Source organism: Clavelina lepadiformis, chromosome 6, assembly GCF_947623445.1.
Source record: "Clavelina lepadiformis chromosome 6, kaClaLepa1.1, whole genome shotgun sequence".
In the NCBI taxonomy this organism is placed as follows: domain Eukaryota; kingdom Metazoa; phylum Chordata; class Ascidiacea; order Aplousobranchia; family Clavelinidae; genus Clavelina; species Clavelina lepadiformis.
Window position 1 is genome coordinate 16,031,482 of NC_135245.1, and position 17,793 is coordinate 16,049,274.

General features: G+C 35.0%; 3 protein-coding genes across 3 annotated transcripts; all 3 read right to left on the bottom strand.

Moving 5' to 3' along the window:
- Positions 1 to 8,107: 8,107 nt before the first annotated feature.
- Positions 8,108 to 11,683, bottom strand: LOC143463376 (uncharacterized). The gene is made up of 9 exons (XM_076961844.1): positions 11,552 to 11,683; positions 10,938 to 11,117; positions 10,659 to 10,823; positions 10,363 to 10,578; positions 9,980 to 10,194; positions 9,358 to 9,596; positions 9,176 to 9,279; positions 8,998 to 9,063; positions 8,108 to 8,827 (listed from the first exon to the last, which is right to left on the bottom strand). Exons 1-9 carry the CDS (start codon positions 11,598 to 11,600, stop codon positions 8,475 to 8,477), a joined length of 1,587 nt encoding a protein of 528 aa, XP_076817959.1. The 5' UTR covers positions 11,601 to 11,683; the 3' UTR covers positions 8,108 to 8,474.
- A 3,043-nt stretch (positions 11,684 to 14,726) lies between these two features.
- LOC143462844 (uncharacterized) lies at positions 14,727 to 16,077 on the bottom strand. Its single transcript, XM_076961142.1, has 4 exons — positions 15,848 to 16,077; positions 15,636 to 15,739; positions 15,485 to 15,550; positions 14,727 to 15,313 (listed from the first exon to the last, which is right to left on the bottom strand). Exons 1-4 carry the CDS (start codon positions 16,057 to 16,059, stop codon positions 14,961 to 14,963), a joined length of 735 nt encoding a protein of 244 aa, XP_076817257.1. The 5' UTR covers positions 16,060 to 16,077; the 3' UTR covers positions 14,727 to 14,960.
- Positions 16,078 to 16,323: 246 nt separating this feature from the next.
- LOC143463377 (uncharacterized) lies at positions 16,324 to 17,564 on the bottom strand. Its single transcript, XM_076961845.1, has 5 exons — positions 17,555 to 17,564; positions 17,221 to 17,409; positions 16,946 to 17,110; positions 16,660 to 16,869; positions 16,324 to 16,562 (listed from the first exon to the last, which is right to left on the bottom strand). The coding sequence occupies exons 1-5, from the start codon at positions 17,562 to 17,564 to the stop codon at positions 16,324 to 16,326; spliced, it is 813 nt and encodes a 270-aa protein (XP_076817960.1).
- Positions 17,565 to 17,793: the final 229 nt, after the last annotated feature.

Here is a 17,793-nt window from a genome sequence, read left to right on the forward strand (position 1 = left end):
CAATCTTATTTACACGGAAGAATTTGTCACCGGCAATCGATTGAAAGTTAGGTTAAGAGTTTTTGCTGAAAGGCGATATAACTACACGAATGCTACCACATTTACCGCTTGATAAAGTGCTTTGGGAAATGGCAGTTTTGAATACGGAAAATGTTTGAAGCAGACAGTTTTGTGTGAATTTTTGTTGAAGTAGTCATCAAATAAAGTCAGAGTTTTGTTTGTTAAGCAAGCGTTAGACAAAAAATTGTGAAGAAAGTTTGTCACTAACAACTGTCATCCGTTTATGTGCGGCACAAGCAACTGAAATTACAAATTTCACGCGCATAAATTTAGCGCAGCTTATTGATGTTTACTTGTTTGTTTGAAACAATCAAACCGATCCTGATGGACACTCTTTAATATCCACTTTATTTGCATTACGAGTTATCCTTATTTATGAAAAGACTTTTACTTGCCTATATGTCTTGCGCCGATAACTCATTTCCATGCTGAACGTGTGATAACAAACATGAGAAATGATTATACAGATGATTTCACTTGTAACCTAATTGAAAATACTTTACAGTAGGCTATATAGGAATGTTTTGAGTATATGACACGACACATGAATGTTTAGGGCACGTATAGAAAAGTTTAAAGAAAAGAACACGAGCACAAAATTATTAAAAACCCAAATTTTAAATCATAGGAATGTTAGGTTCATGTTTTTTGACCTGCATAGGCGTGATTTTGGCCTCATCCGTCATTGTCTTAGCTCATTGTTTGGAATATATTAACAACTGATTGTTCAGTTTTGCTTTGGCGACCTGGATAAACCTTTAGTGATACATTTAGGGTGGGTTGCACTGTACATACGTGTGACAAGAAATTTGTCACTACCACTGTCGCAATAACTTTTTTACTTACTTTAACGGTTGTAATGTAATAGCGCCATGTATTCACTGATTTATATTCGTTTGTTGTTTGTGGAGTGTCATTATCACGTTTTAAGTAATCACGCTTCCCCATCCTCACGCTTTAACATCTTTGTGTGCACTTGTTTCAATGACCGGCGATGACGTAGTTTTGTCAAGCTAGGAAGTTTGTAGGAAGTTAGTTCGACTTTTGGGCGTAGGAGAGAACAGACGCTATCGATATGAGCGTGGTTGTAGTTTTTTAGTGAAGATATGCCTGTTGTGCTGAGTAGTGATATTTTGTTGCCACTTTTCATATTGCTCCTGCTTTTTATAACGGCTGAGAGTGAGATATAAAAAGGAGCAAAATCGTTCTAGCGGTCGGGCCGACAATTCAAGAACGAACCTGGCAGTCCTAGGATGAAACAAACCACACATCACAAATGCATAGGTTAATTAGACAGTAGGAACTTAGTAATTAAGTTTGTATAATGACCTTCTTGATATCTGTTCGCTCTGAAAACCGCAAAACATTTTTATAACTTTTTCCTCATGTAGTTTTATCGCTAGGTGAAACCCTCTTGTTGTAATCAAGACGAGAGATAAGTATGAAATTACTTGATAATTTGCTGGGTCTGCGACAATATAAACCCGGCACAATTTCTCCCGTCTAAAGTTGAAAACGATCCCTATATTGTTAACCCGAAACCGAGAATTTTATTTGAAGCCAGTATAAGGCCCGAAATTTAAATTTACCGAATGAATCAAAGTCATCTTTTGATGACATTCCTAGACAGGAAACGTTTTCTAAGTTGCCCTTTGCTTTTCGGAGGAGGTTTTTAGCATTCTGAGCGCATGCACATTCTTGTAAAGAAAGTGAAATTACGACGCAAATATGGCAGAGTGTGAGTACGAATTCGGGCCTGAATCTGGCTCGAAATTTTTTTCCAATTTAACCCGAAAAGCCCGGCCCGACTTCAACTATGCTCCTGTCATGTAAACAAGTGACAAATCAGGACAAGTGCTGGCAAGTTTTTTGGCTATGAGGGATTTGTCAAAATATCTTTGTTTTTACCGAAAAGTCAACCAATACCTGGCGCTTTACAAGATAAGTATAACGAGAAAAATTTTAATCCGATGTTTAATAATTGCTGGTGCGTTGTTTCATGACTGTTCCAAACACTGCGACCCAGCTAATACAGAGTTATGTTAATATGATAGGATTAAGTACTAAGATCGCTCAGCTTTATGACATCATCGATGAAAGCTTTGCTAACCTCAGCCTGTTTCCATCATCAACGTTATTCAAGTTTAAAATGTTGTTTTTTTGTTACCACCTCTACCACTGATCTTTACAGTTTATTATTGTTTGATGACCATGGATAAATGGTTTTCAACATATCTCAAAAGCTCATCGAGGCACTCAAGCTGCTCTGTTACTACATAAAGAAAACATATTTTTTATCTCGAAAAAACGCTGAGTTGCATCTTAACATTCTTCTTTTGGAGAATTTTTTTGTAAAATTTATTTTATGTAGCTAAAATAGAACTGAATGTTTAAATGTACAACTACAAAAGCTTTCATGGTTAATGTTAAAAATTGTTATCCTGAAAAGTGAGAAATCCATAATGAAACAAAATTATGTAAATGACGTCAATCTTACTGTAACACAAAGGGAAAACACCAACAGGGAATTTACCGAAGACAAATAGCGACCCTTCGTGACCCTTACAGGCTGTTATCATATCCTTAAAGGCGAAGACCAAACACAGGATACGATTGCTCATTCGCCGAACTCCACAAAAATTATCGCACGAACAATAGATTATAAGTGAACTGACTCATGACAAACACGTTTCAACAATCTGCCTATCGGCAAATTTGAGGAAACAGCTTGACAACCATAATTCAAAGCCTAAGGTATCATTTATTAAATTTTGATTAATGTTTTTCTACTATTCCTTGCTGATATTTAATTCACCGCTGTAGGATTTTGCGAAGCTAGTATTTTCAGTTACAGTTTCAAATAAAAAGTAAAATATCGCAGAGATAAACAACTGTTTGAGTTGTAACCGTTTACAAGCAAGTTTCTATCTTTGAGTGAAAAATATTTAAAAACAAACTTAGTTCTTCGAATTGAATAGTGTTAGTAGTCTAATACTTGCATGGCGCGTCGCTTAAATTTAATACAAACAATTTGCTATGAAGAGTTATGATTAAATTGCAGTTGGAAATAATTTTATTCAGTGCATTGAAATACTTTAATTTTCGAAAGTTCGTTTTGGCATCTGAGGAAATTATACACATTGCCCTGGCATTGGGTAACACGGCCATTATTATTTTACAATCACGACAATGTAAGAATGACAGTCGAGTGTGCTTGGTGCTTAAGTAGAAGTGCTTGATTTTAAATGTGCTCAATCTGGCATTCGCTTCGTCATTTAAACTCGGAAGTTCCTTGTGGCACTTGTCTAGAATTTCTCATTCGAGTTTGATTTCTATTGTTACGTCACAAAAGCTCTTCAGCGTTCTGAAAAGGATCTTTGAGCACTTGAATGACGGAGGTTAACACAAGTTAAAACATCTGAAATGAAACTAGGACGTCGTCCAACCAACGGATCACTAACGGTCTGCCGTCTTTGGGGAAGTTTTTCATACAAAAATAGCAAAACACCCGTATAAGAATTACTGCACAAATGGTTTTCCTTGTGAACATCACAATGCATCTTTGACGTCACAAAGTAAGGGAGTCCTGGTTGGCAAAATTAAACCAAAATGAACTATTTTCAACCAACAAGTGTTCACACTAATAAGAGCATTACAAGACGTCAATGAAGTCTATTAAAGGACAAGTAAGCTTCCTGTGAATAAAATTTCTCCACTATAAAAAGACAATATCTTCTATTTTCGTTCCGTGACCGGTGCCTACATGTTTGGGAGACAAAATTTGTAAGATAATATGGAATAAGCCTACAACCAAAAAGCTAAGTATATTTACAGAGAAAAAGTTTTCATGCGATAACTTTCTCTATGTAATTCACAAAATTCCGAGAATCGAACACATTTGGTCTAATACGATAGCTCTAGAATTTTTTACCACATGTTTTTCTCACAGTTCTAGGATAGCCGTTTTCATAGCTCTTTATCTGTTAAGCTTAACTTGAAAACCTTGCAACTCCATTAAATCAACAATTTTAGTATCTTGTATACACCCGGCAGTATTTGCTTCACCCGCAGAAAATAGTCGCATCAGGAGAGAAAATTGTAAGCATTTTGCAAAAATTTGCGATTCAACAATCTTCTTAAACTGTTGATATTAGATCTGATGAACTAATTCAATATTTTTCAATTGTGTTGCAGGGTGCTGCATTTGAAGGTAGAGTAATTGATTTTCAACTTCTTTCGTTTGGCCCCACGGTAAAAGTTGTTGTCATGTTTAAGTTTATTGGTGATCAATTATGATCGATGATTATGATTACGAGCTGTTCATATCGCAGCATTTCATTACTTAAGAAATTTCTCAATCTCTCACGTGACAAAAAAGTCTACATTGATTGGTCAACGATTTACACTGTATGCCAATTTTACGAACCAACGTCATAAAAGCCAGGATGTTTAAAACAACTCTCTTTAAGAAGAAATTCTAACCTTTATGAGTTTCCACCAGCAGAGCAAAGTAATTATTGTGGAAAAAGTTTTGTATCGTTTATTTGAGCTGGATTCCTGCATTTACTATGTTCCCTTTAAAGTTGACACTCTCCCTCCGACTCGGAGTTAAAAGATTTTTTAGCATTTGGAAGACGAAAACGGAACATCATTTAAAGTGCTGGGTGCTTGACACTTTCTCCGCCTTTCAGGGGAACTTTCGATTTAAAAATACACTTGCTTTAAGTAAAACTGCAGAAAATTATATACACAAGTTACGAAGCCTTTGTGACGTCACAGAGCATGTGGGCGTCCAAAAATTTACACCCACGAACTTGCAATTATTTACTCACCAAAGTGTAAGTGAAACTGCAAATACCTATGATGCATTGCGTGACCTTATTCTGATGTTTATACAGGTCTCGGAGAAACCTTTCGGGGATGAAATTTTCCCAGTGTAAAATACGATAATTTGTGCGTTCTTTTACTGTGACTCTAGCTCTTCTGTTAGCGACGTATCGTTATGTGTGCGTATAGACCTACGTATAGGTCGCATTTATTTTAGCAATTGAAAATGCTTAATCATAAACGGTGGGTTGTAAATCGAGCCACGTGAGAGTAACTGAGGTGAGTAACTGTAGCGTCGTATAAGGCCAATTTACAAAGCCTTTGAAAATTGAACATGCAATAATTTTTACTTACGTACCACAATATAATGCATGCTGCTGGCATGTCTATATACAGAATATCGCTTTGGTTGGTTCACATTTTATAAGATTCGAAGGGTCGCATGTAGTTGGTGTAATATAGACCTATGATACTTGCTGCAAGTTATGATTATGTCTTTCCAGCGCTGTTTTCGTATTGCTATTGCTATCAACTTGCTATTCATTAGATGAGCGAATTCAATATCTGTTTTTCTATATTGCAGTAGACGTGATGCATTTATTTGAAGATAGTATGACATAAAGTTAGTTTGGTCGTACGTTTGATTTTTGAGATTATCCAACACCAGTCATCGCCAATGTCACAGTACCAGCGGTATGATAAAGGTAGGTTCGGTCACGATTGCTATACAGACAAGCGACAACAAGCTCAAGATTAAAGAACGAAAAAAACTGTTTGCTTTCAAACAATCCCTTATCTTGCATTTGTTTGATCTATCAGATAAACGGCAAGAGAAACTTTTTATCAATTTTATCATGGCTACCGTGTCACTATTTATATACTAGCGGCTGACAATTAGTTTTGATTTAGGATCTACTTATCACTCTCAGATCCGGTTCTGAGTCACCTTCAAAGTATTTTTCTTTTATTGGCCGATTACGAAAAGCTAATTTCCTACTGGACAAGCTGGTTAAGTGTCTAGTTAGCCGGTCTGTATTTGCGTTGACAAAAACCGCCGCTTTGTTATGGTGGCAAAAAGAGGCAAACATAAATCAGAATTGTTACCTACTAATAACTTACTAGTAATATGCTATATTGATGATAAATTTCTCGCCGTTTTGTCATGATTTAGATGAAAATGCCCATATCAGTTAAGTTACCTTTAAAAGCTTTTTTTCTTTCATCAGTACGTAAGTTTTTTTTCACGTCGCGTGTTCTTATGCAATAAAAAAACGAGAATGTACACATCAGTTAAGACCCCTTAGAGTTAGACCGTAATCAAAGTTATCTTTGTTTTGTTTGTTCAACGTTCATCCTGTTCCGCTCGATTGTCATGACAACAATTGGCATTTTTCTTCGATGATGTCAGTGATTTATTTCATTCCTCGGCCACCAATGCAAACTACATTTGCGACTTGTGATTAAAGTAACAGATTACCATTGAACAAAGTTAAAAACGCGTGGTAAAAGTTTGCTCTTTGAAACTTTATTTTTACTGGAGCGAATGGCTGTTAGTTTTATTTCGTGTTTTTGTGACACATTGAATATAAACACAAATTTCTTTTCCTCCTCCTTATAGGCAAGGAGAAAATTTTGGGAACGGATAAAGTCGACGTTCCGCACGTTTGTCGTGTTCACAGGTATATTTAGTTTTTAAAATAAAGAGCTTGTCAGCGCGTAAATCTAAGCAAATATTTTTGTTTACATAATGCCTTGGTCCGGTTGATTAATTTTCAAAGCATTCTTTCACTGATTGATTATTATCTTCCGTCTACTCCTTGACAAACTTAGATAAAAAATGGTAATGGTTAAATAAATTTTCTACTTTGGATAGTGGTATGACGGCGTCAAAGAACTTCATAAGCTCACTTTGCATTGCGTTAACAGTCAGTTCTTTTTCCTTTAAGTTTTTGCTCAATCCAGAAAATGTATCTCTCGCCCGCTACCAGTTCGTATGGACATTGACATTTCTTGGCGGTGACTGAAAACGTTTTGCCTTTAGGTGGCACCATCGTTATGTTTTTGCCTTTATCGTCGTTATCCTCATCGTTATTTTTTTAATTGTTCTACATCTTCCAATTTCCATATTCGGTCTTTACTCTTACCTCGATCTGTTTGCAATGTTGAGAAAGTTTTCTAGTGGTCTAAGATTCTTCCTATTTTATATTTTTTTCCATTTTTATTTCTTCTATTAAGAAGACATTTATATTTATAACTTGTTGAAGCAACTGCAAATAAACTTACCATACGAACCAATTTTGCCAAATTTTGCCTTATAGCTATGTAATTTGCTGTATTGCAAAAGTGCAATATACAAAAACGATGCAATAGTTAACAAACTATTAGCCCATACCATTTCTTTTTATTGCAACTAATTTTCTAGCTGAATTGGTTTCAACATCTCAGATCATAATTAACCTTCCACAATGAAACTTGGGTCATTTGAATCAAATTGATAAAAATTTTAGCTTATATTTCAGCAATATTCATGTTTCAAACCTGTCATGTTTTTTCCTCTGTCCTATAGAAAGACATCTGCTTAATTAAAGTATGCAGGGACTATAGGCATTTCTACAGTTGAAAATTTTCTACTATTCTTTATGGTTAATTGGATATGCTGTGACGAAAAGATGTCTCGCTTTTTATTGTCTCATATTTTACCGTTTTTATAATGCGTTAGTTATTTAGTTATTCAGCTATGATTGCTTCACGGTGTTTTGATTTTAGTTGATTGATTGTAATTATCATTGTTTATCTCACGTTTAACACGTTCGTATCTTATGAATAGTTTGAGACCGCACCTTTTGCACGCTATAAAATCCGTTGTTAAGTTATTTAAGGGGTCTGTTGGGCGTTGGTCGCGGTCTGTTTAATAAAATTACTTTCTTGGGTTGACCCGATTGTGCCGTGGTTCACCGAAAAATGTGGAAAAAGCCTTGCATTAGATTTAGAAGAATCAGATTCTTCCGTTACAATGCTGTGTTGCTGTAGGTGAGTTTAGGTTTGTCGAATATTTAATATCACAAGTTCAACTAATCTTATGCATTTTAAAACTTTTATTGAAACATTGATGGTGACTAGACTACTTACATAATTAAAAACAAATATATATGGTGAGCTGCAAACGAAAAGCACATACACAGAATATTAAGTTTAGTTAATACGAATTATTAAATTCCAAACTACCATATACAGTACCATGCAAAGCAAACATTTCAAACATCGGCACATCTAAGAAAGTTATCTATAATTTTAGTTCAATCCATAGTTTTAACCTTAATTTCAAACGTTGACAAAATAAAACTTTACGCAATGTAAACTGTGAAAGACAATAAGATTATGAATCTCACCCATTTCTTAGTATGTTAAAATTGACAACTTCGTATAGGTTTTAAATTTATGAATGAAACTTGCTTTCAATATAGATAAAATATAACCTGTTGTTATCGGTCAACATTACAGTCTTTGAAAAAAATAACAACAAAACTTAACCAAGCCGCAGAATATAAATGAAAATGGTTGGTCCTTAAATACAATGGTTCATTAGCTTATTCCGTGCCAAAAAGCCTCTCAAAAAATTGGCCTAAATTTTCTGCTTTGGATAAAGGCATAACAGCGTCAAAGGACTTTTTATATCCAGTTTGCATCGCGTTAAGGATCAGTCCTTTTCTCTTTTTCAGTTTTTTCTCACTCCAGAAAATGTATCTCTCGCCTGTTACCAGTTCGTATGGACATTGACATTTTTTGGCGGTCACTGAAAACTTTTTGCCTTTAGGTGGCACCAACGTCATCTTCTTGCCTTTGTTTTTCAATTGTTCCACATCGTCTAACTTCCATCTTCGGACTTGCCTCTTACCACGACCTGTTTCTGTTGGTCGACCAATAACGGTGGCAATGTATACTGTGACAACATTAAAAGAGGTTTCGAAAAAGCTGTTTACACCATCTTCAACAGTAGACTACTTTGAAAGTTGTAATTAATGTACACCAATATAATGTCGATATTTTTGCATTCTTTTTATTCTCAGAAAGCATGATTGTAATAGCTATAAAAGTGACAGCTGAACTTACCATATAACCCACTTTTGTGAAATTTCTGATCGAAATCTAATATTTGTTGTTCGGAAAGAATGCAATCTGCAAAAGAACAAAAAAATTACCAGAGATACATGTCTGTGTTGACTTCTTGATCATATTTGTAGTATTTTGTTTGTGTGCTTTGTTAATGCTTCTTTTTATATCAACTTACCTTCGAGTTGAAAAGGCTTCCTCATAGCAGCGCATTCATCTTCAACAATCTCACCATCCTTGCATGTATGTGTTCTACTGTCGTAACCTGCCACTCCACAGCACCTGAAATAAGCGGGATACAATTGATCAAAACCTTACATTTTCTATGCTATACATTTGACATAATAATTTATAACTCACCGTCCATACTGTTCAGGTACCGCAACAATTTGATCATTCGGGCAACAGGTTTCTATGCTTGGGTTATACGCGAAAACGCCATTTTTACAGCACTTTTTTCCATCTCTCCTTCCGTGTCCATAAAATTTTTCTTTGCCACAACACAGATGTATATTAGTGTTGTACTTGTAGTTAGGTGCCTCGTAGCATATGTTTTCGTTTTGTGCTAGTATCACCAGTTTTTCTCCATCAATACAGATCTATACATAAAAAGCAGTTATTGAAGTTAATCAAGGAGTTTTACATAAGAGGCAAACGCGAAGTGGAATGTGTCATTTATAGTCCAACCTTTCGGTTATTGCTGCGTAATACAAAATTTTCATTGTTGCTGATATATGACTAGTTTAACGTAATAGCCTTATGTCTATCGATAGCTATATCAAATTGCCTTACGTATTATAACCGATTACCTCCAAAAATATTGCTTACAGGTTCGCTTTAATTGCCAGGATCGCTAAGTCTGCTTGGACCGTTGTCTTGGTTCGAGTAATTGGATATTTTTAATCTTACAAATTTTGCCACGATAACGATGATCAAGGCAATTTAAATGAACCTGTATATTTTGTTGATACTTTCTACAAACCTGTTTCTCTCCATTTCGTTCTCCAGAGCGGTAGGACAGGAGCTTTTTGTCAGTGAGACAAACTTCGTTGTGGTAAAAATTGGATTTATTTACCAAAGTACCGGTAGACCAATGGCAAAGATGGGTCCGGATGTCAGCCAAAGCATCACCGCAACACATCTTTCTGATTGGATCATAAATTCTCCCATCGCATATAGGTCCTATTTCAGTGCGAACTGGAATAGTTTTTACAGCATTGTTGAAGACAAACACATCAAGTTAAACATAATAGACAATGTATTATAAGTTAATAACAAAGCAAGCCATTCAGTTGTACAGGTCCGGCCAATGTATATCAGAAAATGCCCAAGTAGAAAATGTTTAACTGCGTGAATTCGTTATACCTCTATCCTGCACACCATGATCACCACAATACTGAACTGCACTGTTGTAAGGAACGTTCAAGCAACAAGCGTTGGAATTGTTGTGCAAAGTGTAGTCACCGTCACCGTCACCAGATTTACAGCAGGCTTGCTTTGTCACGTTGTAGATGACACCTTGACAGCAGTTTAATTGAGGATCAGTTAAATATTTTTCATTGCAGCAAGTTCCTCCAAATGCTAAATATAAAAAAGTTTGGGTTATACAAAAATCGTTGGCGTTCTACATGCATCTCTTGCTTTTTTCAATTAGAACTTACATTTTTGGTGAACCTGTCCATATGTGAAGTTTTTCAAACAACATTCTTGTATGTTTGTGTCGTAGCGTTTGGTGGAAGCACAAACACTCTCATTCGAGCTAACTTTTTCCACAATTTCTTCTCTTAAACAAATATGAGTAAGCAGGTTGTATCTTTCAGCAGTCCCTGTAAAGTTAAAATATGAAAAATCTAAAGCACGTATATACAAGGTGCATGTCAATTTTTCACTGCGTTAATGCCTTGTTTAGTTTTATTACTATCACAAAGATCACTGTTTACCTGGACAGCACTTATAAGGATCGTATGAAAATGCGACAGTTGCGTAAACTTTTTGTTCCTGGTTCCAACAGCATTGCAATCCTTTTGATTCACAGATAAAGTTTGTGCCATTGCTGAATGCGCAATATAATCCGTTGCATTCTGGCAGTATAATGCTTGCTGGTGCTGCCTGCGAAAATCCTTGAAACAGATAAGACGGTTGTACGTAAAATACGAAATGTTAAAGTTGACGTTGCATAAAATTGGTAGCTTGGCTCTTTGCTTTGTATGAAATGTGGTAAAAATATTGATATGATTGTATTTTTTTCAGGAATTTAGTTGATAGCAGTCATAACGTAAGCATATGTAGACTATACTGTTTTCATGAGGATAGATTGTGCTATGCTCACCTCCCAATAAATAAGATTAACCTAACTTAGGTCATTCAGCATTTCAATGAAACTGCAGCTATAGTATAGCTGCTATACTGTCACCAGTCAATAAAAGAGATAATTTAATTTCTGTTGTAATTTGTAAATCAACCAAGAGATTCATTAGCCTGAAGATTTATAGAAATCCACAGAAGGCACGAGGCATTCATGACAATGAATATGGCGCTGTATTAGTCTACTTACCTAGACTCAGTAGAAGAATTGCTCCAACAAGAAAACGACTAAAACCCATCGTAGAAATATGCAACTTTCTGCAGAGATGAAGGAATTTGCTTCGGCTGAAAACCGAGATTCTTCCGAAACAATAATGTTTTATTCCAATATTTTGTACACTTGTACTTTGGTTATGATCCAGAATTAGAAGTGCCAATGTTTATATACATTTGCCGGGCAAGGAACCGATACTTTGTTTAAGATAAGACGTAAAGGATTTTACCTCATGGCGCAAAATACTTCCGGTAGTTTTTTCTCTCTTCGTAACAAGGCGCTTACACGTTACCTTTTTCGCTTTGTGCTTCGTGGAAGGCAAACATAGTCTCTCTCTTTCCTGTTCAGCTTTACAAAACTTACAATTCATAAATATCATTCTGTGGTATTTTTGTAACATACAGTAGCTGACAAACGATGCTGCTTGTTTCAGAGCAACTGTAAGTATTGTATTCATATGATTATCTTATCTATTTACTTTGGTAACTCTTTTATGATTCAAAATTTGCATCTACTACAATAGCACAACATTTTTTCACTTTATATTACGTTACAGTCCTCAGTAGTTCATTTCACCTTTAACTAGTTATTCGTGCTCATTAGTAGTGATGCATGTGATAATGTGATAGTGATGCATGCATGTGATAGTGATGCATATGATGCATGCATATGATACGTGCGTGGCTTGTCAGTAACGAGTCGAATCAAGTTTTGACCTCAGTTTGAAGCAACCAGATCGGAACGAAATTTTTTTTTTTTTAAATCCAAAAGGATTTGTTTAGCAGCGCTTTCATTTTGTGAATGCAAACTTTATAGTTTTTGCTTGTTGTCCTACTGTACAACTCACTACAGAATTTACAAAAAATTGCATTATGTGTTTTGGGTATTGTACAGGAAGAGAATTAGTTATTACTTTGTTCCTTTACTTTTTCCTAAATATAAAATGCTACATACATATCTTTCGTCATAGTCATTGTAAGATTAAAAAAATGTTTAAATCTTCAAAAGAATATGTATGTATAATTGCATTGTAATAGGAAAGCAACCGGACATTTTCAATTTTATGACATCGTGTCTGTATCTTCTGGTAACTAACCAAGTGAGTGTTTGTCCAAAAATTTGACCGAACTGGCATACGTCCTTAATTATCAAAACCTAATGTTATACGCCATAATAAGGAAAAAATTTAAAATTTTATAATTTTGATTATAATTATAATTAGAATTATAATTTTATAATTAATTTTAACTCAAAATTTACTTTAGCCTTGGATGGAAATTATGAATTCGTTTCATTACCAACTTGATCAAAAAGCTTTGTTCACAAGAAACTAAATAAGTTTTGAACACATAACGGAGAAAATTTCTTGAAGATTTTATCTGAAAATAGTAATTCAAAATTAATTGAAAGTAGTAAAAAATTGAATATATTTTAAGTATCTTCCTAAAAGATTCCAATAAAGGTTGATTATATTTAAAAACAGTTGCGTTTTCAATGGGAATTTCCACAGTTTACATTCACGTCTGTAAATTGACAAAATATGCTTATATTTATTGTAATTACAATGTATTGGTGTTTATTGATGAATAGATAAAAAGGAGAAGATATCCGCAGTTCCGCTTCATGTTCTGTGTCCTTATTTAAGCACACGTTGTGAAGACTTAGGAGGTGGGGAAACAACCATTCTTTACTTCCCCATCTAGTACTGGTACTGTAGTTGTTATTTTCCACTACAACGTGACTGCCTTTGCAAAGGAAATTGTTTCCAAAATCCACCATGAACTACTTTCGTTTAGTTTGGCGTAGGTGGGTATACACAATCCTACGCAATAAACCAACTTTGCGTATCATGAGTGTTTGGTACCTCCCGTTCTAGAGTAAATATTTGCAAGTGGAATATTTTCAAACGGAACAAGCTTTCTTAAAAACTGAAAGCTCTGGTGCTAATGGGAGCTAAGAATGAAAAATAAATGCTTTGTTTACAAACAGTGTGATTTGTCTTGTGAATTCCTCAACAAAATCACAACAACCCAAAACACTCTTTTCTTGCATAGACTTCTAGAAATAAATTTTTAAAATAAAGATTTTGAACGATATGGTTGACAAAAATTGGAAGATTTTAGATGTGTGGCAACATATTTCAATTTTGATCATCGTGATTAGCTCTACTTACGTGGAGTAATCACAAAAAAGTTCAACAATATTTAAGTTTGTTGTCATTGGGTCGCAACATTGCAAATGTAATTAATTGGGTTGGATTTTTCGCTCCCACGCCGCCCCCTAGAGACTAATTCGAAATTTTAAGGGTGTTATTTCCGGTCGGATATCGAAATTTCTATTTACTGTTTTACTATAAACAATAGAGTGTAAACATATTACTTCTGTCCCACATATTATAATTTATAAGTTGAATGTTTATTGGAATGATCAAAAAACATTTAAAACGTTTAAATTTCTTTCCATTCTGCTGCTTTTATACTTAACCATATATGGTTCAGATAATAAAAATATTCACGCAGTTTCGACATAATTTGATGAGAAGTTGAAAATTTGTGATTGGTTTGTTGTTTTAAGCCTTTTTTGCTAACCATGCATGCTGTAAAAAAATTTCCACAAAACTTTTTAAACAGAAACATTTTTTGTTTACATAATTCACCTTCATGCGTTATTATGTGAGAATTTATTTGTAAGATATTTTGCAGCAAAATTCATGTGATGTATCGGTGTTTACAGGTCGTGGCAATTGTCTTTTTTTATAACCATGATATGAAGATATAGGCTATGTTGCAAACTAAGACCAATTGATCAAAGCCAAATTTTTCATGCCAATATTTTTAACATTATCCGTACAGGAGGTAATCCCGGATACATGAAACACCTAATAAGTGACAAACTATAGCTTATAGAACAAGTAAGTATATTTCGTCAAGATTACATCACAATGCTATCAAAAGTGCAACGCCATAGAAGTCGACAAAGTATACGAAAAATTATTTTCTAAAGAAAAACTTCCTAAATTTAGTCGCAACTGATATCTTTGCTTGTTAAAGAAGATTTGGAATTTCATGTGAATTAAAACAACAGGAAATTTATCATCAGGAGTTGCAAGCAAGACAGAAATAAGCTACTGTTATTCGGACCACAGTTTTTATACCTGACGATGCAGAACTTGATAAAAAGAGTATTAGATTAGGTAGTATAAACATTATCTACCATTAATGATCATAAGTTAAACAAAGAACCCCATAAGAATAAAAGTTATGAATGGATATTGCCTAACAACAAACAAAATAAAAATTGCTTTAAAACACTTTTTAGACAAAAATTTTTAAATAAAAAGTATAAATGAAACGATTGGTCAATAAATACAGCATTTTACTTAAAATTATTCTGTGCCGAAAAGTCTCTCAAAAAACTGGCTTAAATAATCTGCTTTGGATAAAGGCATAACAGCGTCAAAAGACTTTATGTATCCAGTTTGCATCGCGTTAAGGATCAGCCCTTTTCTTCCTTTAAACTTTTTCTCACTCCAGAAAATGTATCTCTCGCCTGTTACCAGTTCGTATGGACATTGACATTTTTTGGCGGTCACTGAAAACTTTTTGCCTTTAGGTGGCACCAACGTCATCTTCTTGCCTTTGTTTTTCAATTGTTCCACATTTTCCAACTTCCATTTTCGTACTTTCCTCTTACCACGACCTTTTTCTGTTGGGGGACCATGAACTGTTGCGAAGTATACTGAGAAAAACATAAACATGCGTATGAAAAGGCTGCTATTAAAATTCCGTTTTTCAAGTGTGCCTTTTGCTTCAAGAGTTTTACATTGCTATAATTTCAGGTAGTTGTTTTTGCATTTTTCATTGCTACTCAAATAATGTACGACTTTATATTAGTTACAGCTAAACTTACCATATAACCCACTTCTGTGAAATTTCTGATTGAAGTCTAATAGTTGTTGGTCCGAAATAGTGCAGTCTATATAACAACAATAACAGTCAAAGTTAACGTGAATGCTTTGCTCTTTTGTTTATCTCAATAATTCTTTTTGATATCAACTGACCTTCGAGTTGAAAAGGCTTCCCCATAGCAGCGCATTCATCTTCAACAATCTCACCATCCTTGCATGTATGTGTTCTACTGTCGTAGCCTGCCATTCCACAGCACCTGAAAGAATCAAGACAAAATTGATCAAAAATCTATTAACTATCTGTTCATATGCATGGTCACATGGTGGATTTGTGTGTGTACAGTACATCGAAGGATACAACTCACCGTCCATACTGTTCAGGTACAGCAACAATTTGATCGTTCGGGCAACAGGTTTCTATGCTTGGGTTATACGCGAAAACGCCATTTTTACAGCACTGTTTTCCATCCCTCATTCCGAGCTCATAAAATTTTTCTTTCCCGCAACATAAATGTATATTGGTGTTGTACTTATAGTTAGGTGCCTCGTAGCATATGTTTTCATCTTGTGCCAGCATCACCAGTCCTACTCCATCAATACAGACCTACACAAACAGCACAAGTCAAATATCTGCAAAACTGTGAAGCATGCAAAAGAGATTATAAAATAAGGACTTTGAGTTGGAACAACATGGGCTCAAGTGATTCATAGTATAGATTTATCGGTAATCTCTATGTGGAAGTTGGCAAGCTAACTGCTATATAGTAAAACTCTAACATGGATCAAACAATGCAAATTTAACTTAATGACTCATCTTGTAATTAATATTATCTTGTATTTATTATATTCTTCTGACCTGTCTTTCTCCACTTCTATCACTTATGCCAGAGTAATACGACACCAATGTATGACGAGTTCGACAAACTTTGTCGTGGTGGATACCATACGATGGTTTAAGCACCAAACGTCCAGTAATCCAATGGCAAAGGTGGGTACGGGTATCAGCCAGTGTATCGCCGCAACACATGTGCCATGTAGGATCATATGGTGTTCCATTGCATTGTCTTATTTCAGTTTGATCTAAGCAAATTGACACCGCGGCATATAAACGATTAACTTAGTAAATTGTGGAAAACTATAAAGCAAGGCAGTATATTATTGTACAGTATAAGGATACCTTTTTCCTGCACACCATGATCACCACAGTACTGAACTGCACTGTTATAAGGAACGTTCAAGCAACAAGCGTTGGAATTGTTGTGCAAAGTGTAGTCACCGTCACCGGATTTACAGCAGGCTTGCTTTGTCACGTTGTAGATGACACCTTGACAACAGTCTAACTGAGGATCAGTCAAGTACTTTTCATTGCAGCAAATTCCACTGGGATCTAATGTTTAGACAACAGCTGTTAACGAATCCGCAATAAACGAAATCTCACAATCATTTAACAAAATTAAATTTACTTTTAAAGTGAACTTGTCCATATTTTTCGTTCTTCAAACAACATTTTTCCGTGTTTGTATCGTAACGTTGGGTAAAAGCACAAGCACTTTCAGAATCCCTGGATTTTTTCAAAATTTGTCCGTTCAAACAAATATGAGTATGCATATTGTAATTTGTGCCAGTTTCTGCAAAGTAAAAATAAAAAGTTTATAGAGTACACTGCATCAAAGCCAATCGTTACCAACCGTTATCAATATCATTACCATGTGCGATTATTATTACGGGCTCTGCTCACCTGGACAGCACTCGTAGTGGCCTCTTGTAAAAGTGATAATCTGGTGAGTGCTACGTTTTTGATTCCAACAGCATTGCAATCCTTTCGATTCACATACAAATATTGTTCCGTTTCTGTAGGTACAGAATCTTCCGTTGCGGTTGCATTCGGGCAATGTGATAATACCGGTGGGCCCAGCTTGAGTAAAACCTTTAAAGATATGTAGTTGTAGGTCACTTTTTGTACAAAAACATTTTTGTTAATTGTGCATCAAGTACATTTAGGTTAAATCGTTTTGTACCAAACATGGTTATGAATATTTGGTAATTGATAATTGTTAATTGATTTGACGAACATCGCGACATTACCACGACTTTGTAGTTAGTTGACAAGCAATTAAAGCACATGATCACACATTGCTATAGTCAATTTGCTTAAGCTGGCAACGCAAACAATTTGGCAAACAACGTTACAAAACGCACACATGTGCCCAAACTACATGAACGTTATCCAAAGACGAAAATTTCGAATGTTGCTTGCTCAACCTGTTGGTCCCTTAAAAATATATATATCTTGTTACATACGTTTTTTTAA